Below are 27,450 nucleotides of genomic sequence, written 5' to 3' on the forward strand. Positions count from 1 at the left end.
AATACATTATACTTATTTGCCTGGACTACAAATCTCCTAAAAACAAGAACCATATTTCTTTCTCCTTGTATCCCTAAAACCTAGGGTTGTCCTTGCCTCCATGGCAAGCTTATAACAAATGTCTGCCACATGCTGAGTGAGGGCATGCATGATTTAAAAGAGTGAAGGCTCCTCACCTCACAAAATGAGATGCTCGTTTTCTATAGGAGAAAGTATTCCAGTGACTAAAACTCCATTACCCAAGACGGAGAGCTCTGAGCCCTGGAAAACACAGAGTGAAGCAGACTATAAACGGCATGTCCTCTTCTGTGGGACAGAGATTATCCAAGCCAGGGGAGCCTGTTCTGGGACCGTGAGAGCGGTGGTGCTGCAGACTGGTGAGTTACCAGCTCTTCTTTTGTTTTGTTACTTTAATGAAATATTTCTGCTTCATTTATCTAGTGCCTTAAATTTACTAGGTAAGGAATAGTCTTTAGGTAATAAGCCAAATATACGTAAATTCATATATTTTAAGTGGGAATTGCACTATGGTGTATGCCTTTTAGTAAAAATAATACTGAAGACAATTACTACTTATGTGTTTTGTGGTTTATAAGCTATTTCCATATATCAAACCAACACAGCAAAGATGCCTGTTCCCTCTTTGTACATAAATAGGCTGAGCTCAGCACAATCCAAGCAGGCTTAAAAAAAAAAAAAAAATTACACAGCCAGTTGCCGACAGAGCTAGACCTAGAACCTAGAGCTTTTAACCCCAAATCCCAAGTTCTTTCTAGGCAGGGCTAGAAACTGAAACTTGACACTGAAAAGTATTAGAAATTAAGCCCATCGGTATTTACTGGGCCATATGGTTTAAATTCAAGTAACATGAGTGTGTGTGTGTGTGTGTGTGTGTGTGTGTGTGTGTGTGTGTGTGTGAATGCTCATGAGTCATTTCCTTAAACTGAAATTATACTAGGGAGTGCCTAGGTGGCTCAGTCAGTCAAGAGTCAGACTCTTAATTTTGGCTCGGGTCATGATCTCAGGATCATGAGACTGAGCCCCACGTTGAGCTGGGCACTCAGCGCGAGTCTGCTTGTTCCTCTCCCTCTGCCCCTAACTGTTCTAGAGCATGCTCTCTCTCAGATAAATAAAATCTAAAAAACTGAAGTTATACTTGGAAAAGCTGTGTTCTGATCCCAGTGTGGTGGTTTCCTTGCTCTGGGATGCATTGAAATTGAAAGTAGAGAGAAGAAAGATCAGAGAGTAATAGACTCTGAAATAGGCATGGTGAGATATTTCCGTTCAGCACTCAGGTATTTTCCCAATTATCCTTTAATTTTCTTTGGGCTTAAGAACTGTTTAAATATCTCTAGAAAAAAACAAAGGCCATGTTGAGGCTTAGAAGAGCACTAGCAGTAGGATTTGTCATCCTGAGAATGTGGAGTGTGTGTTTGTTATTTCAGGATTCAACACTGCAAAAGGGGACCTCGTGAGATCCATTCTTTACCCGAAGCCAATGAATTTTAAGCTCTACAGGGATGCCATCAGGTTCCTCCTGTGCCTTGTAGGAACAGCAACGATCGGGATGATCTATACTTTGTGCGTCTATGTGCTCAGTGGGGTAAACTGCTTTTGTTCTTTTCCTACATGCACATATACGCTCATCTATGTATAATTTATACTCTGCATGTTAACCTTAATCTCAGGCATGGTTTACAAACCTGGGAAACAAAGCCAAACACTGAAAACCTGCCCATATACTCACAGCTCCCCAATATCAGCGATTGATCACCAAGTAATATAACAATCAGATCCAGAGGGACAAAACACCGTTTATTGAGCTATCAACATGCTTCTCGTCTGGTACACTTCTCCTTACGCTGTTTTTTCATTTTCAATCTGAGAATATATTTATTCCAATAATGTAGTGTTTTGTAGTTATTAAATAAGGAATTTAAAATAAAAGCCAGATACCCAATGTTGGTGAGGTCATGGCAGACTTGTACATTGTTCTCTGCTGGTAGTAGAAGGAAGCATTACAAACCTTTTCATTGTACTTTGGAAAATTTATGAGAGCCATACTCTTTGACCCTCTCATATCATTTCTGGGAATTTGACCAAAGAAGTAAAAAAAAAAAGAAGAAGAAGAAGAAGAAGGAAAAAAGCCACATGCACAATGCTGTTCAGGACTGATTGACCTGTAAGAGCTAAAGAGTGACTTTTTGTCCCAGGAATCTCCTGAGGAGGTGGTGAAGAAAGCCCTCGATGTCATCACAATTGCAGTTCCTCCTGCTCTGCCCGCTGCTTTGACCACGGGCATTATCTATGCCCAGAGGAGGCTGAAGAAGAGAGGCATCTTTTGCATCAGCCCCCAGAGGATCAATGTATGTGGACAATTAAACCTTGTCTGCTTTGACAAGGTATGTGTGTTTCTTCCTCATTCTCATCGCCATTTTGTCATCATTGTCACCGGGTGGAGGTGCTTTACACTCCTCTGGAGCAGGAAACAGAGGATGTGCCATCTGGCTTCACTTTATCTCTGGTTGGGTGTGTGATCTAGGAAAGGCACATCTTTTGAGCTCTCAGATTCTGGGGTTTAGAGGAGGAAGAGTAGATACTGAATAGGTGTATCTTTTTACAGTCCTTCCAGCTCCAATATTCTATAAAACACAGTTAATTAAGCTAGCATTCTGTCCCTCCTCAGTCAAAACCCCATACAAAGAACAAAACTGAAACCCTTTACCATGGTCATTGCTATATCCCTAATGCTAAGAAGCTTGCCTAGTGTATAGTCCGTGCTCAGTAAATATTTATTGAGTTAGTGAATGAATAGAAAAAGGAAGAGTTTATTTAACTGTGTTGTACTTGGGTAATTGGACTTGGTTATAGGAAGACCCCAGTCAAATCCTTACTGTATTTTCCCATCTGTAGTATATTGCTTAAGATAATCCTTGATTATATGCCAGTTATTCCCAATGAGCCTTTTATTCTATCTTCTCTTGAACGTATTCTTTCGGTCTGTGCCTATACTGGGTTAGTGTGGGAGCTGTGAGAGGGGAAGATGGAGAAGACGGGCTGTTTTGTGCCCAGGTCTTCATTTATAAAGATGACTGATGACTGCAGAGAGAGGTCATTGCCTTTGAAAGAAGTTTGACATTACTCACAGTTCTCCTGGTAAGGAGAGGCACGGCTCGCCATGTGGGGCCACAGGAGGAATGCCAGTCTTTGATGAGGTAGCAAAGCAGGAGTGAGGGGAATGCTCGGGACATGGTCTTTATTGGGGTCTCTCCAGGGAAGGCGAGTCAGGCCATAGCTTATGGTTGGCTAGTCTGAATGATTTGGGTGAGCTTTGGGCTGTAGGGTTGTATCTGGCACTTGGCCCTGGGATGATGAAGGCAGAGAACTATTGCCTCCTGAGGAGGAGGGGCCACGTAGAAGATTGGTTACTTTGCATGTCAAACACAGGCTGAGTCCCTTGCTACCTCTGTAAGAATTGACTAGCCGGAGAGATGCAGTCTTTCCTTAGAAAGGTTTTTTAAGATGTCAAATCATTATAATATAGAGAAAGTTAATGCAATTCAAGGGTATTAGAGGCAGGTGAACATGGGCACACAAATGGATTCAGGAAAGCAATAGAGCTTGTGGTTTTGGCCAGAGCAAGACATTAGTAATGGGAGGCACCTTTAACGTCTGGCTAAGAAATTTGTACATACTCTTTAGGCCGTGGGGAGAGTTTGAGGTGTTTTTCTTTTTGTTTTTGCTTTTTTAATTGTTGTTCTCTTTTTTCTTAATTTATTTCTTATTGTGGCAAAATGTACATTAACCATTTTAGCCATTTTTAAGTGGCTTTAAATACATTTACATCGTGCAATCATCACCACCATCTAGCTTGAGAATTTGTCCATCTTCCCAAACTGAAACTCTGTGCACATTAAACAGTACATTGGGGTTTTTGATGACAGAGAATTAAGGGGATCAGAGTGATATTATATAATTACTGGAATATCAGAGAGATCTACCAAGATCAGAAGGTTAACATGGCTCTTGCCAGCATCTCAGTATTATTTTGTGATCAAATTAGCATAACAAAGAAAGTTGTTCAATTTATGGGATCATCTCCTCCTTGGGCCTGGCAAAAGAAGCAGGGTGGGAAAGACCATTATGACATGAATTTGAATAAAATAAGTAATAATTATGAGTAATTATCATTACAATTCGGTCCTACTCTATGCCAGACATTGTTAAGCACTTTGTATTACCTCATTTGATGTTCATGACAACCTTATCTGATTAAAGCATGTTATAGGAAAGGGTTCTGATGTTCACAGTGATTAAATAATTGGCCCAGCTGGTGTTTTAAATGAACCCAAACTCTTCATCATTATCCTGCACTGAGAGAAATACCAATAAGCACCTTTTTTTTAGGTGTCAAATAGCAAACCATCTGTTTAGAGCAGGGCCAGTCTACTCCTATTACTTATTTTTGATGACATACTTTTATCTTCTGCTATAAAAACTGGGACTCACCCTTTTTAGAGCTCTTACAGGCTTACGGAGGCTTTCCCATCCATTTACTCTACCATTAGATCCTCAAGACCAGCCTCTGGAGTATGTAAGACAGATACTGTTTCTTCCTTTTATCACCAGCTTGGCCAGACAATTGGTGTGAGCTCATCAAAGCTTTTGCCCAGGACCCCCAATACCCACCTGATTGTGTCCTTCCTTGAAGTGCTGATCTCAGTAATGCATTCTTGACATATATTTCCCTGTTAAAACATACCTTATGGGTTGTCATTATGGGGCTGCCGAATCTTCAGAGTAAACTGAGTGCTTGCTTCTGTTTAGACAGGCACCTTAACAAGGGATGGTTTGGATCTCTGGGGAGTCGTGCCCTGCGATAGGAGTGGGTGAGTACTCTGGACTGAATGCCTTGGCATTTCTCTTTTCCCAGAAAAAAATACTGTACATTTTCTCCTGAAAATTAATAATGAAGACATTTTTGACTTTGGCTTTGGAGCAGTAGCTGCCATAGTACCTTCATGTAATTTCTCTTTTTGAACAATTCCAAGTCTTACTAAAACATGCATATCTCCCTCCACCCCACCCCCTGCCCTGTGCTACTTACAACCCTAAGAGAAGGATGGGTTTCAAGTCCTTGCTAAAATGTAATTTGCAAAAAAAAAAAAATTTTTTTTAATACAATGTAATTTGCTGTCAGCATATTAGCCAGGGGCTGGAAGTTGACTCAATGTACCTAATTAGAGAATACCAAGACATGGTCCCTCGGGGAGGTACATTGCTGGTACAAACTGAAACCTTTAGGTGCGCCAGGAGGAAGAACACTGCACGGACTTGGGTACATTGAGTTGCAGGAGGAGGGCTACCTGTGGAACCGTAGCTAATGCACTCATTTTCCTTGGTACCGTAGTTCTGGAAACTCCACCTTTTGGTTGCTGGAAACTCTTCCTGTCCTGCCAGAAAAAACTCAGTTTTGGCAATTTTCTGCTCCGGGTGGTAGGATTTGCACAGCTCTCTTGTGTGGCCCTCTTGTGGCCAAGTCTGACTTTGCAGCCCTGCCTGATTTTCTCACCGCTACCTCCACTTGTGATCAGAACAGGAAACATTTGATGTTTACATTTGGTTTTTTTAATGAAAGTGTTTCCCTCTCACACTTACAACTTCCACTACAAATCATCTATTACATAAACGGTACATTGTGTTTTTTCTGTGTTATACAGATGACAGAATTTATCCATAAAAGATTTTAATTACGTGTGTTTAATACATTTTCATATTAAAATGTTATTTATAAACAAGTCTCTTTCCTGGGTTAAAAAATAAATCTTGGTGCTTCTAGTCACTTTAGTCCACAGAAGAAACCTCTTCTAAGTATTAAATGTTCTAAAGTTCTTTCCATTTTCTCTCAAAGATAGATTTAGGTATATACCTGGTCTTCCTGTTAACTAGTATGTTTCTACTTCAGCTTCTACAAAAAGTGTATGCATTTATTCAAACATGCGAGCATCCTGAGAGCAGTGTGTTTCTTATTTACATTTGTGTTCCTAGTGCTGTGGCATTATACCAGGTAAACATAGTACATGCACAGCAAATGTTTATTTTATTAAAATGAACTTACTATGTTCCATCTTTTGAATGCTTTTCTACTTACTGAACTGACATCATCTTATTCAAAAACCTTTCTATTTCTAAAAGTAGCTTGTCAAATTTAAATAAAAACAATTGACATAATGTTTAGGTTATTGATTAATTAGGCCTGCCACTCTTTCTTCCCCTTTTCCTTCCTTCCCTCAAAAAGGTCAAAGTTGGTTTTAAATGACTAAAAGGGAAATTTAAAATTTGAAAAATAATTGATAAATTTAATTAATAACATCAGAAAAAAACCGATTCAATACTAGGTAAGGAGTAAGCATCTGACTTACAGGCTATTAAATATCTTCTTGTAAAAGGTAAGCTCATCTTTAATACTTCTTATCTTTTCCCAAAAGACCTGCCCAATGTGCCTGATACTTCCAGAACCATCAGAAGGCTACCTGGGCTATTTGAGTGGGATCAATCATAAACATTCAAATAAGAATACAAGCACAAGGATGAGAGAGAGTTCTATTTATTTGTTGTACAAACCAGGGTTTGGCCCAATCCTCAGGAACTCAGAATTACATAGTGATGAGGGTATGTGTGCCATATTAAAAATAAGATTTTCTCCCCCCCCCCCCCGCCCCCATCCCCCCGATCTGTATTGGCTTTTCAGTGTGAGCTTAAGCTTCTGGGTTAATCACACCGCTGGTGATTGCTTAATGTTTACTGAAATACCGGGGGATTATACTGAAAACCACTAAGACCACTTGAACTTTTGATATGTAATCGTAGGTAAAATCAACAGGGTCAGTAGTCAGCCAAGAGGTTTTTGAACTTGTAGGGAAGCTTGAATGAGGAAGCCAGGAAGAAATATGGCTGAATTATGAGCTAACACTGTGATGTGGTTGCTTTCAAAAAGAAAAGCCTAGAGCAACCTAAGGCCATATTTCATGAGAAATAATAATCTGAGACCGCATTTGAAGACAAACTATGACAAATAAAAAGAAAGATTCTTGAAAGAACCTCAAAGACCTTTCCCACACTTGCTGAACTTATAGAAGGACAATGACTAAATTAACAGTACTGATCTGGGTGGGAGGGGATTAGAGAATGAGTACTAATGTAACAAACCATGTTAAATTCATTTTTAAATGGATATTTACTTCCAGAAGCTCCGTTTTGGCATGGAGGGAGAGGACCGAAACCGCTTTTCTTTTCTCCTTTAGCTTCCAGGAGATCCACAGCTTTGCCTCGGGCAGGTCTTTGCCATGGGGCCCGCTGTGTGCAGCCATGGCCACCTGCCACTCTCTGATTCTTCTCGATGGGACCATCCAGGGAGATCCTCTGGATCTCAAGATGTTTGAAGCTACCACCTGGGTAAGACCCTGCTCTTCAGAGAAGCTCAGAAGCATCTTCAATGTCAGGACAACATGGATTTCATAGTTATTCAGTGCTTACAAATGTGAGGTTTACAATAAAGAGTTGCATGTAGTAGTGACAGGCAAACTAATCTAAGCCTGTTTTCCTCATCTGTAAAATGCGACTAATAATAGTATCTCCATTGTAGGGTTATTGTGAACATTAAATGGAATAATGCTAAAAAAAAAATCCCTAGTAATGTGCTTGGCATATTATGGGTTAATAGGATTAATGTAATTATGATTATTATATATCTTCCAACTTGAGACAATATAATTACTGTGTAATTATTTTCCAACTCTTGAGCAATGTCTGATTTAAAATTTTTCTAGAACATGGGAATTAGGGGATGCCTGGGTGGCTCAGTTGGTTAAGCGTCTGCCTTCAGCTCAGGTCATGATCCCTGAGTCCTACATCTGGCTCCTTGCTCGGCGGGAAGCCTGCTTCTCCCTCTGCTTGCTGCTCATCCTGCTTGTGTGCTCTCTCTCTCTCTCTGACAAATAAATAAACAAAATCTTAAAAAAAAAAAAGAACATGGGGATTAGGCAATAGCACTGTCTCCTGTGCTTAGGATAACTCATTGTTACCAAAAGTTTTATTCCTAGTCATTGAATATTGATTTTGTTTCTAAAGCTAGAAACAATAGAAAGGGAAACCATGAAAGAACTTTTGCTGAGACTCTGAAGTAGATTTAAGAACAAATGGTGTAGTTCGGGACTTCCCAGTTCTGGTTTTGGCTCTGTTCTGACTGCTCGACCCTGTGAAGTCAGGCTCTCTTGTTGGGGCTTCGGCTCTCATGACCTTAAAATGACGGGACTGAATTAGATCAGCAGAGTTCTTACAAAACAAATAAATAAAACAAAACAAAACAAAGCAACCAAGCTGGAATCTTTTCTTCAAAGGAAACCTTATTTGCATAGTTGCGCATAACACCCAGTGCTCACCACAACATGATGTACTATATGGTGGCTAACTGAACATAGTAAAAAATAAATAAATAAATAAAAGAAAAATGCATCTGTCTTCTTGGAAAAAAAAAAAGAAAACCTTATTCAGAAGCATTCTATAAAAAAAAAAAAACAAACAGTTGGTGTTTCCGTGGTTGAGATAGAAGACAGGGAGTACCACGTGAAGTGCAGGAAATGCCCTCCACCTACTTAGCCACAAGCCCACCTCCACCCCCTGCATCCTGCTTCAGCTCTAGACCCCTATAAAACACGTGTTAGCTCCGCTGAAGGAGACAATCTCTAGAGTCCCTTCCAGCTCTAGTGGGGCATGGTTCTGTAGTAGGCTGGGGTAACTTTGCCAGTCCCCCATCCTTCCCAGGTTACTGTTTCTGTATCTTTAAGTAGGAACTAAAATTTCTTCCCTGAGACTTTTTTCAGCTGCTGGATGATATGATTACAAAGCATTTTGACATCTTTGGGTATAATTTAGGGTTATTATTTCAGCAATTACTAAGTGTTTACTGAACACTAGCCATGTACATCACAGTCCCTGCCCTGCCTGGCCCTGAGGACTATCGATTCAAATTAGACAGAGAGGGAAGGGCAGAAACAGCCTCAAACTCCAGGAAAACAAAGACCCTCACACACAAGTCTGTCTCTTCATTCTCACTATTTTCAAGTTAAGCTCTTCGGAAGTGGAGAATGAACATTTATGCAGCACATTCCAACAGAGAAAGCAGGATAAATTGCATGAATAATTCAGAAGTATCTGCCCTTCAAGTTCTGCTGCATTTCCAATGCACTTTTCTTCCCCTTGTGGTGAAATAAGTCTGGTTCACCTCCATCTAGCTGAGGGAGGAGACACCGAGAATACATTGAAGTGGTCTGAGGATTTTCTCAAGGGGCATGTTTGAGCCTGGTATTAGTAGATGAACAATAAATAAATAAATCTCTACAATGAAATATCTCATTTGTGAAATAGGAGATGGCTCTTTCTGGGGACGATTTCCATATCAAGGGAGTGCCGGCACATGCTGTGGTAGTTAAGCCCTGCAAAACAGCCAGCCAGGTAAGCCTTGCCTACTATCTGCCCCACAATGCTCAAACTCAAAGGGAAAATCTCAGGCCTACAATTTTGAAAGGACACAGATGTGTCTTCTTTGAATTCCATATGTGAAAATTGCTAAGACCTTGCTTCCTGTATTTGCTAAAATAAGGGTTGAGGGAGGAGTAATTAATTCCTAATAGCTAGGAGCTATGTCGGTATGTCCCTCTCCATTCCTCATCCCTCAACCAGGTCCCAGTGGAAGGAATTGCTATCCTGCATCAGTTCCCATTCTCATCAGCATTGCAGAGGATGACAGTCATTGCCCAAGAGATGGGGGGTGACCGGCTGGCATTCATGAAAGGGGCACCAGAAAGGGTGGCCAGTTTTTGCCAACCTGAGACAGGTAAGTGAATAGACTTGTAGTACAACTGACAAATCTTTATTTCCAGCCCAAATGTGTCCCATCGGCACTAGATATATGATTCTAATTGCCTACTGGTCATTGCTACTGTGGTGACTCAACTGGCATGCTAAACTCAGTACTTACCTTTCTTACTTCCTATATTTTCCATCTTGGTGAATGGTACTACCACTTTACACTACTACCCCTAGTTTAGGATTTGTCCCTGATTCTTCCCTCTCTTTCAGAACCTCTGTTTTATCACTTGCTAATCCATGGCCCTGTCACTCCATCAGCTCAGGCCCTCATCCCTCCACTGGATCACTTTAGTATTTGGTGAATCAACCTCCAGCCCCCAGTCTTCCCTACTCTGATTCACCTTTTATACTGTGACCAGATTGGTTTTTCCACCACATAGTATAACCATGTTGTTAGTTTCTTTCTTTTATTCTTTCCATTGCTTCCCACAGGCTCCAGGATAGTCTCATACTCCTTTAGGATCATATATAAGTCCTTCATGATCTGACTCCTATCATACTTTCCAGATATGCCTTACCACTCCTATCCTTACTTCTTGTGCTTCCTTGAGCTGAATTCACTGTCTCGTTGTCTTGTGTTTCCATATCTGAGCATATGATGCTCCCTTGGCCAAAATGCCTTTCCTCTTCCTTAGTCTACCCACTTTCTGCCAGTATGGCATAAACCCCTTGCAGTGTTTCCACGGCACATTGCGATTGCTTGGATCTCACTGGAACGGCAATGATCTCATTCTACTGGTTGTTACCCTCCTAGAGAGATCTCTAGAGCAGGGCCTGCAGTTTACTTAGTCTCTGCAGACTCAACACCTGACACATACAATGTAAGAAGACTCTCAATAAATGTTTTTTGGTTAAACTGGAGAAAAAAGAATTACATGCTTTCCCCATCTTTTTTCTTTCCTTCCTTCCTTCCTTCCTTCCTTCCTTCCTTCCTTCCTTCCTTCCTTCCTTCCTTCTTTCCTTCCTTCCTTCCTTCCTTCCTTCCTTCCTTCCTTCCTTCCTTCCTTCCTCCTCTCCTCTCCTCTCTTCTCCTCTCTTTTCTTTTTTCTCTTCTCTTCTCTTCTTTTCTTGAATGCTTTGTTCTGATTTCAGTTTCACTGGATCCCAAGAGGTCAATCTTGACAATGTAATTATGTTTAGGGTTCCCACCGACTTATCTGTGTATCTTTTTAGAAGTGTGTTTTCTTGGGAAAGAGTTGGATCTGTTTGTAGAGAATTTCTCCACCAGTACTGGCTAAATGTTGCGTACTAATCTTGCATTATTTTCTGAACAGTACCAACTAGTTTTGTTAGCGAACTTCAGAGTTATACAACACAGGGCTTCCGGGTCATAGCACTGGCCTACAAGAAGCTGGAAATGGATCATCACAGCACTGCCTTGACAAGGTATGTGGGGAGGATTTGATAAAGCAGGATGGTTTGCTGGGCAGTGGACTGAGCAACATAGCTTGCTGGAATTGTGTGCATAAAGTGTCTCTGAACTTGGTAAGCAGGGATACAGTCATCCCTGTCTTGCCTCAATCACAAAGCTGAAATGAACAGTGGGGGAATTTATGAGAAATAGCTGTATAAACTATAAAATACGACATAATTGTACAGCTTTGTGAAAACAGATATGAATATAACCAGTGTTTCAGAGAGTTTGAAATTATGGTTATGACCTCATTTTGTACCAGATACAAGTAGCTATTTTTTTTTTTTTAGAGTTAGGGCATTGGTTGAGAGTTAGAAAACATAACATTTGTCTGAAAAAAATTCTCAATAAATACTCAACTTAATGAAACAAATAAGTAAAGCTTAGATTTAACACATAATCCAGGTAGCAAGAAAAGCTTCAGAGGAGCTGTTCTAGAGAAAGTTTTGATATATAAAAGAGGTGCTTACAAGCTAAAATGGACTGGAGTATTTATTAGTTCAAATTTGTTGTTTTATTTTCCACGAGTTAGAGATTACTGTGTTTATTTTGCCTTCATTGCCATGTCCAATACTCTGTGTCAGCTTCTATGGGTAACACTGCTGTGGAGATAATCAAGGCTTATTTTGTTATTTTGGATTTTAAGTTCAGGAGGTCTAACATAATTGTGTTCAACTCTATCAGATTCAGATTACTGGAATTATATTTTGTACCATTTCCTTTAAGATAAAATTCGTATGTAATATGATCTGCACATAATCTCTGTAAAAAATAAGTATAACGCCCTCTTCTATAGTAAAAATAGAAGCAAAAATACAATTCATGACAAAAAGTAATAATTCAGTATTTGCTCAACTGACTCCACGAAATCAAACTGAAGCCAAAAAAACTGAAGCGAAATCAAACCGAAGGGAAATCAAACTGAAGCGATTTGTTGCTTGCACCTGTGTGTAGAATCACGGTGGGGGAGGCGGGGTGGTGGGCTGCAACAGCTAGGGGTGCAGACTGATACATGTGTGTTTACATACTGAAGTCTCAAATACCACCAGCAGTCCTGTGGTCAGTGAGATGACTCTGAAATGGTTACAAACTCTTGGTTAAACTGAATAAAACAGTACAATCTCTTTTCAATTTACATGGTAGTTGCATTCCTGAAAAATTCAACAGAATATCAAAAATGTGCAAAAATACTTTGTGTTTATATGTAAAATACAGCAAGGGGAAGTATAAGAAATTTATATTTGTTTAAAATAATATTAGTAGTATTAGATGTATTATAATAATACAGTGTATTATATAGTATAATAATAGTACATTATAACAGTATAAGCCTATACTGGCTTAGGAAAGTATAAATGATTTTTTAATGTTCATGAATGTCCTGTAAAATAATCAAAAGGCATGTGGGATGCAGGGGAATTCTTCATTGTGCATTGGTCATTGCAGAAAATCTTTCATAGATGCCTAAAAGATTTCCAAAATGTCCTCTAGTGGCAGTACCACTCCTGTTGAGAACCTCCCAAATGCCCTAACTCGGTCACTTTGTGAATGGGCAGAGAGGGAAGTAGCTCATTGAAAATCACTGAGTATTGGATTCCTGTGGCCAGCTTAGAGCAACCCTTAAAACTCTGGCTCTTTTAACTCTTTTAACCCTTAAAACTCTGGCTCTTTTAACTCTGGGTATTTGTTGTAATTTAATCGATGCAGGCCATTCAAATTACTCAAGTCAGAGAGCTAAAAGTGAACTTTGAGATTGGATCTCACATTTTAAAGAAAAGAAAACTTGGGTCCAGGATGTTGCAGAATTGGGAATCTAACTTTGTTTCCTGAGAATCTGTTGACAGATATATATCAAGATTCTGGCTACTATGCTGCTACTTCTGATTATTATAATAAAATATTTGCATATCTACAAGTTTCAAAATCATGGCTTTGGGGCTGGTGCAGATAACAAAGCACTAACGGTGAAGGCACATGAGCAATAGGGAATGGTGAGGGCTGTGGCACACAGGAGAGTACATGCTCTGGCTAACAGCATTGAAATTCCAACTTTTCAGTCTGGTAAGATCTAAACACTTGTAGGATCTAATAGGATCTAATCTTAGGTTGTCAATTTGCCTCTCCTCTACATCTATTCTTAGCTAAGTTAATTTACCTAACCTTTGCTGATCCCTAATTAGAGCAGAACATTCTTTCTTTCTTGGGGGGATGTGTGTGCGAGTGTATATGTGTGTGTATATGTGTGTGTGTTTACTCAAAGTGCTTCCAGCACTGATATCATAATTTCTTTGAGTATTCTTGGCCCACGTTTTGCATATTTCAACCTTTGAAAATTGCATGGATTTTAAGAAGATGAAGTTTAATCTCGTGGATGGCAATGCTCCCTTTGTATCATATTCTCCATTCTTTATTATTTTGGGATGTTTCAGGAGGAGGTATAATGTCTGTGCAGGAAGCAGGAAAAGAGAGCTCACTATTCCAAGATGCAAAGCTTGAGAATCCCTCAAGAGACCACTTCTCTTTACTTCTTGGTTCATATTGAAGCTCATGAAAAGAAGAATCATGTAGTGTTAGAGCTAGAAGAGATCTTGAAGATTAGTTTTACCACCTTCTTTCACAAAATAAGAAATAGAGTACCAGACAAAGAAAGTGATTTGCCCATGGCCAGACAGCAAGATAGTGGCGAATCTGAGATTAGAAGTATAGTCTCCTGATTATTGTATACTGAACCCTATGAACACCATGTGCCAGAGGAACCAGGAATAGGAGTGCCAAGGTAGGCTGCAGATTATGTCAGATGGTAGACCCTGTGGCCATTTTCTTGACCCAGTCTGGTGCCTTGTGGTTGGCTTATGTCATTTCATCTCTGAAAATATCTAAAGCCTGAGGCTTGGATACAAGCCTATAAAGGCTTTAGATATTCAGAAAGATTGGAGGACCTCAATCAGGGATGAACTAAGTTATGGTTCAAAGAACAGCTCAACTATCTTCTGTCCAGGAAAGTTTCTCCAATCACTCTACCCAAAAATGATTACATCTTCCTCTCTGACTCCATAGGACCATTATTTGTACATCATGGTAATTTCCCCAGTCTTCCATACAACTGAGGTTGTCAGGTCTAATGCTGTCCTGCTGGTTAAACATGAAATCTCTGGAGTTAGGGGCTACTGTAGTTTCTGCATATTCTCTTTCCTTTTTCCTTAGTCCTGTTCCTTTCACCTGTTTAGATATTTAGTAAATGGTCAATCACTTGACAGACTGACTGGCTTTGCTTTCCATGAGAACCCTTTGGCAGCAGAATTTCTGAAAGAGGAAATAAATTTTCCTAGGCTGCCTGTCAAAAAAAAAAAAAAATGGTCCCATCAGATACCAGAGCACTTCAACTAAGGGTACCCTGGCTGAGCACTTCCTTGGTGTTGGGCACCACGTGCATGTTGTTGAGCCTGTTGCTAAACCAGGCAGGCTTGCCCTCAAGTTGTTGAGACAGATCAGATAGCGAAGAATGGTGAGTGATAAATGAACAAATAAAATGCATGCTACTCTGAGGTAGAGGTAAGATGCTGAAGGAGCAATTATTTCTACCTAGGGAGGTTTTTATGGGGAGGTACATGTGAATTAGCCCTCAAAATGTAAATAGGAAGTTTAAATGGTAGATCATGGGGGAACTTATAACCTTTTCCATGAAATAAGAAAGAATGTCTTACGGCAGTCCAGAGCAAATGTTTTGAGATGGTTGAGTACAGACCATAGCATGGTGGCTGGGTCACCTCGTCTGGAAGTTAGTGTAGTTGAAGAATTTAGTGATAGAGAAAGCTGGAAAGATAGTTTGAACCAGATTATGCAGACTTAGTGCCAGGTTCAGAAGAATGGGGATTTCCTGGGGCGAGTAGTGCAAACTATGCCCACTTCCTTCCAGACACTCTGGTGGAGGTGTTAGCAGTGTCCTTGGAGCATGGCTAACTCTAGTCCCTGCCCCTGGCCGACACGAGGCCCAGCACTGAGAGACCCATGGCAAGCGAAACCAGATGTTTTCCTGGCTGCTGCTTTCATCCGTATTTCAGCCAGAATTAGGCAATGCTGGTGTCTTGCTCTTTTGTCTGCTAGAGGTGTCTGGGTCTCAGATAAATGAATCATGGCAGAATTTTGGGGACCCCAGCCCCAAAAGTACTCCCCTGCACTTAATCCTGTGGAATGTCGTGGTAATGTTCTTGTGGTGAATGGGAGCCTCAGAGGTCCCACTTCCTTGCAGAAACATTTACACTTTATGCAGAAGAGCAATGCTGCCTGTTGACAGAGGAAGTGAAGGGAGGGGCTTGGCTTTAAAAGAGGGGCTGTTTTTTGAGCCTCATATCTCCTGGGGCTAAAGTAGTATTGCTTATAGGCTTGGATTCTGGAGAAACTGGTATTTTGTTGTTCTTGAGCCTCACTTACTTTTCATGATGTTCTGTACCAGAGCTGGAACTCCTCTCTGGTGGTTGCTAACAGGTGAGGTGCTGGAAATCAGATTAGCCACAGCAGAAAGAAGACTTTGGGTCATTTAATTCGTTCTCTATGAAAGTTAAAACAAATCTTTTGCTTGGGGCACCTGGGTGGCTCAGTCGGTTAAAAGCATCTGCCTTCGGCTCAGGTTGTGGTCCTGGGATCCTGTGATGGAGCCCCATATCAAGCTCAGCGGGGAGCTTCTGAGCTTCTCCCTCTGCCTCTCTCTCTCAAATAAATAAAATCCTTAAAAATAAAAAAGCAAATCTTTTGCCTAATAAATACTCTCTCTTCCAACTGATTCAGTCAGAGTAAATATCTCAGTGTCCTTCATGTCCCCTCCTGTCTTCTTTCTGGGTATTCCCTGGCACGTATTCAGTGGTTAAGGAATGGTGCTTGAGTGAGTAAGTGGGAACCACTCTGATAGGAGCATATTTGCCTTTGTTTTTGTTTTTCTTCCCTTAGGAAAGACCATAATGTGCTATTTCTGCTCAATTATATGTATATATTTCCAGGGACAAAGTAGAATCAGACCTGATATTTCTGGGATTGCTAATCTTGGAGAATCGGTTGAAGGACGAGACAAAACCTGTTCTGGAAGAGCTCATCTCAGCCCGGATAAGAACTGTAATGGTCACAGGTATAGAGCGAAGTGTACGTGAAAACAGAAAGAATTTGATGTGGAAATAGACAAAATTCACTCATTTCCCAAAGATTGTTGACTACCTACTGTGGGTTGGACACCATTCTAGGTATTGGAGATTAGCAAAAGAAAAGGCAAAGTTACTGCTCTCACCAAGTTTCTGTTCAGGTGGGGTGAGATAGAAAATCAATCAATTGATCAAATAAGCAGCTAGCAATAAGAGTTATGAGGTACATGAAACAAAACAGGGTGATGTGGTAAAGTATGTTTGACCAGCTAATTTATATGTGGTGTCCTCTTGGAGAGGGGCCATTTGAGATAATACCTGCCTGATAAGAAGATGTGAGCCATGCAAAGATGATGATTTTTGTTGTTAAATGTTAGGGGAAGAGAAATGCTTAGTCAGCGTGGTTTGCAAACTACACTGAAGGCCCATCAATATTGAGACCTATGATTCTGGTGGTAAAAAAATGCTCTCCCCGTACTTCTCTCAAACCCGAAATCACACAAACAGGAAAATGGTGAGAAAGGATCATGCAAGAGAAGTGTTTGGAATTTCTTAATGAATGCTTCTGAGTGGAATAGATGATTTCTTAATGCATTTATTTATTTGAGTGCATGCCTTTCTTTCCCTGCTTTTAACTCAGGTGCATTTAACTCTGATCATTGTGTCACCAAGACATAATATCTCCCCACTGGAACCCATATTCCCCAGCCGCTTCCCCTGAACCCAGTGTCACTGCAGGGAACTCCAGGATACTTCTACTTTCTCCTCTGTACCTCTCCATCCCCCATTCTACCCCCATTCTACAATCCAAGAGACTTTGGGGTCACTTTTACCCTCTCCCTTTTTAGTCCCTCAATCCAACTTCTAGGTATTGCTGAGTTAATTTACTACTTAGAATTCCCTTTACATTATGACCCTTCTGTTTCAAAAATCTTTCTTTAACACTTATTTGACACATTCTCACAATCTATCCTTTGTATTAAATAAGAATACATTATTCTGTACCCTACCTCTTCACTTCTGCCCTCACATAGGAATTTCTGTTCTGTTTCTTGGCTTGCCTGGTTAAATTTTTCTTTTCTCAAGAGTTGTCCTTGGATAGGATGGAAGGGTGATATGCTCTCTGATTTCTTACATATACCAGATATCTTTCTTTGCTCTGACAGGTGAATGATATCTCGTCTGGGTATAGGACTTGGGGGTTATAGTCCTTTCTTTTTCTTAATGATCTCTAGGTGTTATTACAGTTCTAATGACAGTCCACTGTAGGTAATTTGTTCTCTTCTGTATATAATCCTTTTCTTTAATTTTGGAGTTTAGAAATACTGCTAGGGTATGTCTATATGTTTGTCTTTTTTTCATTAATTTAGTATGGAACATAGTGAGCACTTTTAATCTATCTTCTTCATGTCAGGAAAATTTCCTCTATTGTTCATTTTAATTATTGCCTTTGTTCAGTCTCGTCCTTTTTCCCTTCTGGAATTTCTATTATTCATAGGATACGCTTCCTGGATCTATCCTCTCAGTCTCTTATCTTTCTTCTTGTGATTTTTGTATCTGTTATAATTTTGCTTTGTGCTTTAAAATTTTTTTTTTGCATCCAGTTTTTCCAAACCACAAACTCAGGTTCCAAAAATGACCATTATCTCCCTCAAATCACCTCTTAAATGTTAAGTTCTGAAATCATGTTTTGGGGTGGGAATGGCCCTTAACCCCCCCTTTTTTTTGGTGGTGGTGGTGGGTAGGGAGAAGAGGGCACATGTGAGTTTTCTTTTTCTTTTTTTTTTATTTAGTTATTTGACAGAGAGAGACACAGCGAGAGCTGGAACACAAGCAGGGGGAGTGGAAGAGGGAGAAGCAGGCTTCCCGCGGAGCAGGGAGCCCGATGTGGGGCTCGATCCCAGGACCCTGGGACCATGACCTGAGCCAAAGGCAGACGCTTAACGACTGAGCCACCCAGGCGCCCCACATTTGAGTTTTCTTAAGTGCACTCATTATTTTTAATGTTTTAATGCAGGTTTCATCTATCTTCAGCAACTACTCTATTTTGCTTGTCGTGTGTTCTGGTTGTTCTGCCTGATCTTTTCCTGTTTAGCTTCTGGGATTTCTTAAATAGGTTGTTATATTTCTCTGTCAGATCATTGAGGCTCAGGCCTGGGCTGAATATCCCAAACAGTTGAACTTCTGGGGTGGTGGGTAGCAAAATGGTCCTGTGTTGCAAAGCAGCCCAACTCTTGGTGCCCTGCTGAGGCATGTGGAGGATACGTCTTAGCTCTCAGGGCTCTAGCCTCAGAGTAGAGAAGCTCTTGCCCACTAGTTAGCTCTTCTGGAGATTCTTATAAGTACTTTGGTAGAAACCTGAAGAAAGCCATGTTAGGGGTCAGCCAGGTGTTATATTATTTATTGTTTAGTGGTTGCTCTAGGAATCACAACATCTGTACCTACCCTTTCAAGAATGCTTACAACCATAAAAGTCCTCTCTGCCTTCTGTCTTTTAAGTTACAGTTGTCATGTATATGCAACAAATTATTTTAGTTTCCCTTCCTCTAAGGATGTCTTTATTTCTCTTCATTTCTGAAGGATACTTTCACTAGCTATAGGAGTCTGAGTTGACTGTTCTTTCTTCAGCCCTTCAAGGATATTCCACTGTCATCTTGCCTCCATGATTTTTGATGAGAAATCTGTGATAATTTGAATAATCATTCCCTAATATATAATATATTGTTTTCTCTAGCTGCTTTTAAGATATTTTCTTTATCTTTGTATTTAGAAGTTTGATTATAATGTTTCTGTGTATGGTTCTCACTGAATTTATCTTGCTTGGGATTCACTGAACTTCTTAAATTTATAAATTTAAATATTTTACCATATTTAAGAACTTTTCTGCTTTATTTCTTCAAAACATTTTTTTCCTGTTCTCATTTCTTTCTCCTCTCCTTCCTGGACTCTAATGAGATGAATGTTGTTGTTCTTCCATCTCTGTTCTTTCGTTTTTAAATTTTTCTCTCTCTTTTTCAGATTGTATAACTTCTATTAATCTAGCTTCAAATTCACTGACTCCTTTTCCTGTCATCTCCATTCTGCTTTTGAGAGCATCCAATGAATTTTTTATTTCAGCTATTATATTGTCAATTCTGAAGTAGTCATTTGGTTCTTATTTATAGAGTATATTTTTTTCTCTTGAGAACTTCTATCTCATCCTTTATTTTGAGTGTTAACCTTCACCTCATGGAGGAGGCTTATAAGAGCTGCTTTAAAAACATTGTCTGGTAAGCCCAACATCTGGGTCATCCTAGGATAAGCAACTGTTGATTTTTTTTTTTTCTTGAGAATTGACCATATTTTCCAGGGTTTTTTGTATGTTGAATATCCTGAACATTTAAACTATTATATTGTGAGACTTTAGATCCTGTTAAAATCTTCTGGAGAATGTTGAGGTTATTTTTGTTTGTTTGTTTGTTTGCTTTAGCAAACAAACTCTAGGACATGAGAGGTGATTAATATCATAGTTCAGTTCTTGAGGCTTCTGCCCTTTGGGTTTGTTCTGCACATGCACAACTCTGAGTTGAGTTCATATACTGAGTTAGTCTTTTGTCTAGCTGTCTCCTTGCTTGGGTCTGCCCTATAATTCTTCAGCCTTCAGGCTCTTTTTCTTCTGGTTTCTCTGGCCAGAAAGACTAAGATTCTCTTGGAGTTTTAGCTTCCTTCACAGCTCTGGGACTGGGGTTCACACTCAGGTCAAACATGTGAGAGGAAAGAGAGGAAAAAAAAAAAAGCCAAGAATATATCACCACCTTGTAGATTGTTTCTCCAGATTCGATTCCCTTCCACATTCTGCCTGCTTATGTTTACTTTTCAAAAGCCTTGGATAGTTGCTTTTTGTATTTTGCCCATAGTTTTCTACTGTAATCAGCGGGAGAGAGAGATTTTAGTGGTTTTATTCCAGTTTGGCTGAAAGTGGAGCCACCTGATACTGTATTAAATCAGTGGGATTTTGCCAAATGTTTACCAAGCTAACAAATGATGGAAATAGATTTGAAATTTGCCTTTTTATTTTTTCTTCCCACTCTCTGGAAAAGAATATACTGGTAGGTTATGAAGTAACCAGATGAAAAGCAACAAGAATCACAAAAGGGATCATGAATCCATGGAGAATTAGAGTGAGAGAGACTTAGAAATCATTTCTTTTCACACCTAAAATAAGCTCTGAACTCCTTACTCTAGTTTTCCAGGCCATACATGAATTGATTCTATTTCTTCAACCTCATCTTGTTATACTTCTCCTTTCTTGTAGGTGACAATCTTCAGACTGCAATAACAGTGGCCAGGAAGTCTGGAATGGTTTCTGAAAGCCAAAAAGTCATTCTCATTGAAGCAAATGAAACCACTGGGTCCCCATCAGCATCTATGACTTGGAAATTAGTAGAAGAAAAGAAACACATTGCATATAGCAATCAGGTATACTTAAAAACAGACCTTCTGCCATATTATGGCTCACAGTGTTGGCTACTGAGAAGCTTTGACTGGCGAGATGTACAGGTCAGTTAGGGTCAACGTATTTCTCTAAATGTCTAACACATATGCAGTTTGAAGAACTCTTACCAGTTTCTCATACTGTCCTACTGAGCTTTAATGTATAGTGCTTTCCTGGGTGCTGGGAAGAATCCATTCTTTTAAGTGTAATAAAGTTGTTGTCTCTATATGAGAAAGAATGTAGTAAGCAGGACTGTGAATCTAATTTCTCATCTTCCTCTTGCTTGCTAGTCATCCCATTGGGTCCATTTTGTATAGAGGTTCTCTATCAAAAACCAAGGGAGATTTAGTCCCTGGGAGAGAAACTGCTGTGTGCATTGGAAAATTAGACTATGTCTTCAGGGTGGGAAAAAAGTTTTATACATTTATTCCCAATCTTGTCAGTATCTTATCTCTATTGTGTCCTTGTGGAACAATATTAATTCTATAAGAAAACAAATTGTAAGTTCTCACTTCAGGGAGAGATTTGTTAAGCTGCAGCGCTTTGTATTTTACACTTGAAATGTGTGAAATGTGCTCTTCTCTGGGACTCACCAAGATCAAATCAGGATGAGAACAAGACATGAGTAAGTGTTATTTTCCTATTCACTAGAGGCTGTGTTGTGCAAAGATTGATCCAGCAAAGAGAAAGCGCTTCTCTGAGGAATCAGAGATGTAGTGTGACTCTTAAAGAGAGACCCTAGACTGTCATCATTGCCTTCTCTTTGATGTATTTGTGGTCCTTTACCACTCTATCATGTGTCCAAAGTAACTGTGTCTTGCTTTGCAGAATAATTACATTAATATCAGGGAAGAAGTCTCTGATAATGGCAGAGAAGGAAGTTACCATTTTGCCTTAAGTGGAAAATCTTTTCAAGTTATAAGTCAACATTTCAGCAGCCTACTGCCAAAGGTAAGTTCTAAGAGGCTATCAATCTCCCAGTAAAGATGCTGATGGTGTCCCAACAAAGATGCTGATGATGTCACTTACAGAGCATGTTCCTAAGTAATTTCAAGCCTCTATAGGTAATACATACCTATTGAATATATCATAAAAGAGGCAAATATTTTTGTTGTCTCGTTTCTTACTAGATTAAAATTAGTAAATTTAATTAGCCAATTTCTCATCATCTATAGGAATAAAATATTAGGGACTTTTCAAGTCATAAGGATTGCTTTTGGGTGGCTGTCTTTATATTGCCATGGTGAGGGGTCTCCTAGTATAGTGGAAATCCAGCAATTATACAGGAAGGCAGGCCAAGAATAGAGGAATTCCATTAAGTTTTTGATAGAGAACCTCTATACAAAAGAGAGACAAACAACACTTTTCTGATGAAGAACAAACTCATAGTGGGGGAAGATAAGTTTTATATATAACATGTAGACAAACTAGAAAAAGACTGTATCCAGTGTAATGCAAAGATAAATTGTTTTTATTCTTTTTTTAATTCAATTGCTTATCCTCTTAGGTACTATTTAGGGGAAAAAAAAGAATAAAGACTTTGAGACTGATCAAACATTAAGCTGAGTTACTGCCAAGAAGAGCAGGGAATATGGAGCTTTAACACAGAAGAATTTAGATTCTATAGGATAAAGTTCAGGTGGATGGAGCTGGTATATGTTTAATATCTCCAAACCATCAGTATTCCATAGCCCAAATTAGGCTTGGGATATCAGCTGAGCTTCACAATTGGTCAAGTCCAGATGGTCTGGTTAAATCAAAGACCACAAATTGTCACTATTTCATCATTAGGCTGTTTTTCTGCTAGTTCTGAACAATTTTCTGAGAAGCAGTTACTTCCTTTCCTTTTCCTGGGATGTTAACCTCTGGATATCCTGCAATTTCTCCTATTCTACTGGCTCAAGATTCCATTAAGCTCAGGATTTTTTTGACCACATTGTCTATGGCAGCTCAGCTAAATTCCTGAAGATCACCATTTTAATCAAATATTTTTATTACATCTTTACTGATTTTTGGTCTCCTTGGTCACTTATTTTATAACCAAGTTCTCAACGTCTTAAAATCCAAAAATGGACTTCTTGGAAACAAACTGTTTTTGCCACTCATGGATTTTATTACCCAGTCAGTGTTCTGAGTATTATCAATTATTTCATGTATGCCTAACTGACATGATAAAGTTTCTCTTGGATTCCTTACAGATACTGATCAATGGGACCATCTTTGCAAGAATGTCTCCTGGGCAGAAATCCAGTCTGGTGGAAGAATTTCAGAAACTGGAGTAGGTTCTTTGCCATTTCAGGTGGTATGAAGTGCCTGGAGGCATGACAGTCAGGGAGAGTATAAGAGGTACAGGAAGTCACCTACATTGGCTAAGGCACTGGTTCTTAACCTAGCTGCATATGACAGTCACCTCAGGAGTTTTGAAAAAGTAGCAATACCAGGACCCCTTTGTCCAGAGACTCTGATTCAGTTGCTCATTTGAGGCTTGGACGTCAGTGTTTTCTCAAAGCTCCTCAAATAAGTCAATCTTGCATTCAGAGTTGAGAACCACTGGACTAGAACATATGGGGCATGAAAGTGTATGGTGAGAAATGAACCTGGAAGGGTAGTTTGAGTTCAGCTCCTGAAGGTACAATGAGAATTTAGACTTTATTTTTATAAGTTATCATTACAGTTCTGATATAAGGAGATTCATATAGCAAGAGATTCACATAACCTTAAAAATATTAAAACATTTATATGACAGAGCATCCTTTCTGTCCTAAATCAGAAAAATAATTCTTTTCTAACACAAGGGTCTCCATTACAGAATAGACAGTTCAAATAATGTGCCCATTACTTAGGACCCTTTATTTCTTGTTAATAGAACCCATGGAGTCCTGGAAGCTTTCTTTACTTCTGGTGCTAGACCACGTAGATGTGACTCCTACTCATTCCTACTTCATCCTCCTACTTGATTTAGTCACTGGGCAAGCTTCTTGATTCAGAAAGCCCTGTCTTCTCCACATGGTTGACAACCCAGATAGTAAACGAGTATGACAGTGTGGAAGAGAAGTATAGCCAATTCTGTAAATGCTGTGAGAGTACTCCTACCTTAAAAGGCCGACTATCCATAATATTTGTCAACAGTGAAAGCCAGGAGTCTGTACTCAACCTCAAAAAGTGATCCTGAAGCAGGGATGTGTTTTCTTTCTTCAAAGTCTGGGCCCGGCACTGCATTTTTTAGTAGAGTGACTGCTAAGATGGCAGATCTCCTCGCCTGTTACTATTAACAGTATCAAGTAATTTTTGTTTCTTGTTTTAGAAATTATAAGTCACTTTTCCATACAGCACCTCACTGCATACTTATAACACTTTGTAGGAGAGAAAAATCATAGCCCAAATGGCCAAGAGATCAGGTCAAAGATCTCAGTCTGGTTTCAAATCCGATGTCCTCTTCACTGTGCCATGGTGTCACATCATCTAACTGTGAACATCCCACTTTACAGCCAACAAAGCTGCTTCCTAAACAGCAATGTGCAGGGTCTCCCTGAAATGCTTGGAGTCAGGAATGATGCGCTAGACTGCTGAGTCACACTTTACTTTTAGTCAAACTAGACTTTTAGGGAAACTCCCTTAAAATAAATAATCAGTTCGAATCCTCAGTAATGAAGTTCATCTTATCTTTTTAATTAGAGAAATTAGCAAGTAAAATTGCTTTGATATCCCTTACATTTGACATGGTTCCCTTTTAGTTACTTTGTAGGTATGTGCGGTGATGGGGCCAATGATTGTGGGGTAAGTAGCTGCTGGTGTGTGGGGTCATAGTTGCACTAGAACAGACCAAGACTTACACTTGATTGTGCCTGCCTGGAGTTCTTTAGAGATAGTATCCCTGGGATATACACTACCTCCATTCTTCTTGATGGGGAAACTGATATGGAGGGTTTGGGAGTGTTTTGATCAAAGCCACACAATGACTCAGTGGTTGGTATAGACCAAATGGGGTAGAATATGGCTCTGGACTCCCCACTTCTTTGGCTAAGTGTCCCAGTGCTATCTTTTTCTTATATAGTAGGCAGAGCAAAATCTGGTCATCTCCTGGCTAGTGCTTGGGTCCACAAACCACACTGGCTAGCTTGACAGGCTCTTCTTATGTGGCCTCAGGAGAGATGTATGAGGGTGTGTATGGAGAGTAAGCTGACCCTTTGCTTTCAGGCTTTGAAAATGGCTCACGTGGGCATCTCTTTATCAGAGCAGGAGGCATCTGTGGCCTCACCTTTCACTTCGAAAACTCCAAACATTGAGTGTGTACCTCACCTTATCAAGTAAGTAGATGCTTTCCACCAGTATTGTTTTAATCTCTTTTGACTTTTAGGTGCAGATCCCATTGTTCTGCCAGGGAAAGAGCAGGGAAACTTTGTGTCCCTGGGTGGGGAGCGTGCTTTGCAGGACAATGCAGTCAACCATTCTACTCCCAAGTGGACTTACCAGGAGTTAAAAATAACTGGGAGAACAGTGGCATTTCTAATGAAAATCACTCAATAGGTTATTTTTAGAAAATTAGAATCTGGAACTTGTTACTGCTTTGAAAGTGTCGATCATACTCTTATTATTGTTATTTTTACACGGATCTCCTTAGATGTTTTATGACGGGGGGATGGACAGAAATGTTCTCTTCCCCACTTTTGCCCTCTTTCCCTCTTGACTCTTTATGCTTCTTTGGAATATCCTTTCCATCCCCAGTTTTCAAAATATTTACTCATCTTTGCTGCTCCTACTAAAATTTCCCTTGCTGCTTTATCTCCACTTCCCAGAATATGTCCTTCAGCTGTATTTTATTTGAATGTTAAAGACGGTTAGCACTGTGGCCATTTTGGGCTGTTATAACTAGCATGTATTTACAGTTTGTGAAGTGCTTTAAAACATACTATCTTATACTTCAAAACAGCATGGAGATGTAGGGATGGTCATTATTTTTTTTTTTTTGCAAATAATGAAATTGACATTCAATTGATGTGCCCAAGCTCAAACAGCCATATAGGATTAGAAATGCTTAAAATTGATTTTATTTAAATATTTTTTATCTACAAATATCATACTATTCCCACCACATTACAATAATAATGATTTGGCTAGCTTCTCCCAATTTTTAAGAAATTTATGCATGTATTTGACAAATATTTATAGAGTAGGGCACTTAGTTCCAGGGACTGGCGGAGACACTGACGACCCAGAAGAAAGTAAATCATACATCCCTTGATCTCATAAAGTTTTCTTCTGATGAAGAAGTCGGGTAATAAACACATACACGGGTAAATCAAGGGTAATGGGAAAGGAGGAAAGGGACTGGGGGGGCGGGTGGAATTGGCTGCTGCAGGTGGATGGTATGTGAAAGCCTTTCTAAGGAGGCGAGAGATGAAGAGAAAGTATGGTCTGGTAGAGCAAATGATAGCAGCAGAGCCCCCAAACAGGAAAAAGCCTGTTTTGAAATCAGGTTTTGGAATCCCAGGAAAACATTATGACCAGAAGGAAATTTAAACTCTCTTTTCTTTCCAATGAAAGAGATAAAAGTGACGTTTCATAAGTCATCTATTTTATGCTGTCAATATATACTATTTACTCAAAGTCAATCAACAGTAACAGAAACAAGCATGCTCATTGTTTTCAGCCTATTTAAATTCCATATATGACTAATTTGAGTGCAGTATTGTTCTAGTCCAGTTTCAGAAAAAGTTGGGATTGCCAAATGAGATTTGAATGAAGTGAAACAACCTGCGCGAAAATAGCCCCCAAGCTGCAATCTTATTTAAATCCCTTAGTTCACAGATGAAGAAACTGTAACAGAAGGAAACTGACCTTCCAGGTGACAGCGGTGTGTAGGTGTGAGACCTGGGACTAGTTCCCAGGCCCTCTGACTCTGGACTGACATAGTCCCCACAGAGAGGACAAGACTAACACGCAGCCTGGGCTCCATGGCTGGACCAAGCGTGTGGACCTTGGCCTGGAATCAGTGTTTCCTGAAAATCTAGTCATTTAGCATATCCTGACAGCCAGCTCCGACTGGCTCAAGGCTGTTCAGTCGGTCAGACAAACAGTTGAATAATCAGGTTTTTGATTTTTTTCTCCTGAGCTCAGCTGAACAGCACAGAGTAACTGACCTCATTTTTTTTCTATTCCTTTCGCTTCCTCACGTTTTCATTTCTTTTCTCACACAGGGAAGGCCGTGCAGCTCTGGTTACCTCATTTTGCATGTTTAAGTACATGGCTCTGTACAGCATGATTCAGTATGTTGGTGTTCTGCTGCTCTACTGGGTATGACTGGGGACCTGAGCTCTTGGTTAGTGAGGACCAAAACCAGTGATGGTGCCCTCCTAATCAGCAATGCCTCTTAAGGAACAGTGCGTGTGGGGAACTTCGAGCACCAATAGCCCCTCTAAAACTACCTTTATTTATTTTTTTATAAGTATTTTATATTTTTAAATTTTAAAATTTATATTCAATTAGATGAATGTACACAGGAA

General features: G+C 39.7%; 1 protein-coding gene across 2 annotated transcripts in view; it reads left to right on the forward strand.

The window, feature by feature from the left end:
• Positions 1–27,450, forward strand: part of ATP13A4 (ATPase 13A4) — a 114,885-nt gene that overhangs the window by 66,989 nt on the left and 20,446 nt on the right. Inside the window, exons 10-24 of one of the 2 annotated variants that reach the window (XM_028101057.2) lie at positions 207–377; positions 1,446–1,603; positions 2,214–2,402; positions 4,828–4,889; positions 7,305–7,455; positions 9,427–9,513; positions 9,742–9,895; positions 11,205–11,316; positions 16,339–16,463; positions 20,768–20,931; positions 21,776–21,898; positions 23,146–23,225; positions 24,682–24,724; positions 25,145–25,254; positions 27,145–27,241. In XM_028101057.2, coding sequence (XP_027956858.1) covers positions 207–377; positions 1,446–1,603; positions 2,214–2,402; positions 4,828–4,889; positions 7,305–7,455; positions 9,427–9,513; positions 9,742–9,895; positions 11,205–11,316; positions 16,339–16,463; positions 20,768–20,931; positions 21,776–21,898; positions 23,146–23,225; positions 24,682–24,724; positions 25,145–25,254; positions 27,145–27,241 — 1,826 coding nt within the window. Of the gene's footprint in view, positions 1–206; positions 378–1,445; positions 1,604–2,189; positions 2,403–4,827; positions 4,890–7,304; positions 7,456–9,426; positions 9,514–9,741; positions 9,896–11,204; positions 11,317–16,338; positions 16,464–20,767; positions 20,932–21,775; positions 21,899–23,145; positions 23,226–24,681; positions 24,725–25,144; positions 25,255–27,144; positions 27,242–27,450 lie in introns of both variants that reach the window. The other variant, XM_088025041.1, reaches the window with a different exon arrangement.

This window comes from Eumetopias jubatus, unplaced genomic scaffold (assembly GCF_037043125.1).
Source record: "Eumetopias jubatus isolate StellerSeaLion01/CBP00866 unplaced genomic scaffold, mEumJub1_p1.0 scaffold_1, whole genome shotgun sequence".
Classification (NCBI taxonomy): domain Eukaryota; kingdom Metazoa; phylum Chordata; class Mammalia; order Carnivora; family Otariidae; genus Eumetopias; species Eumetopias jubatus.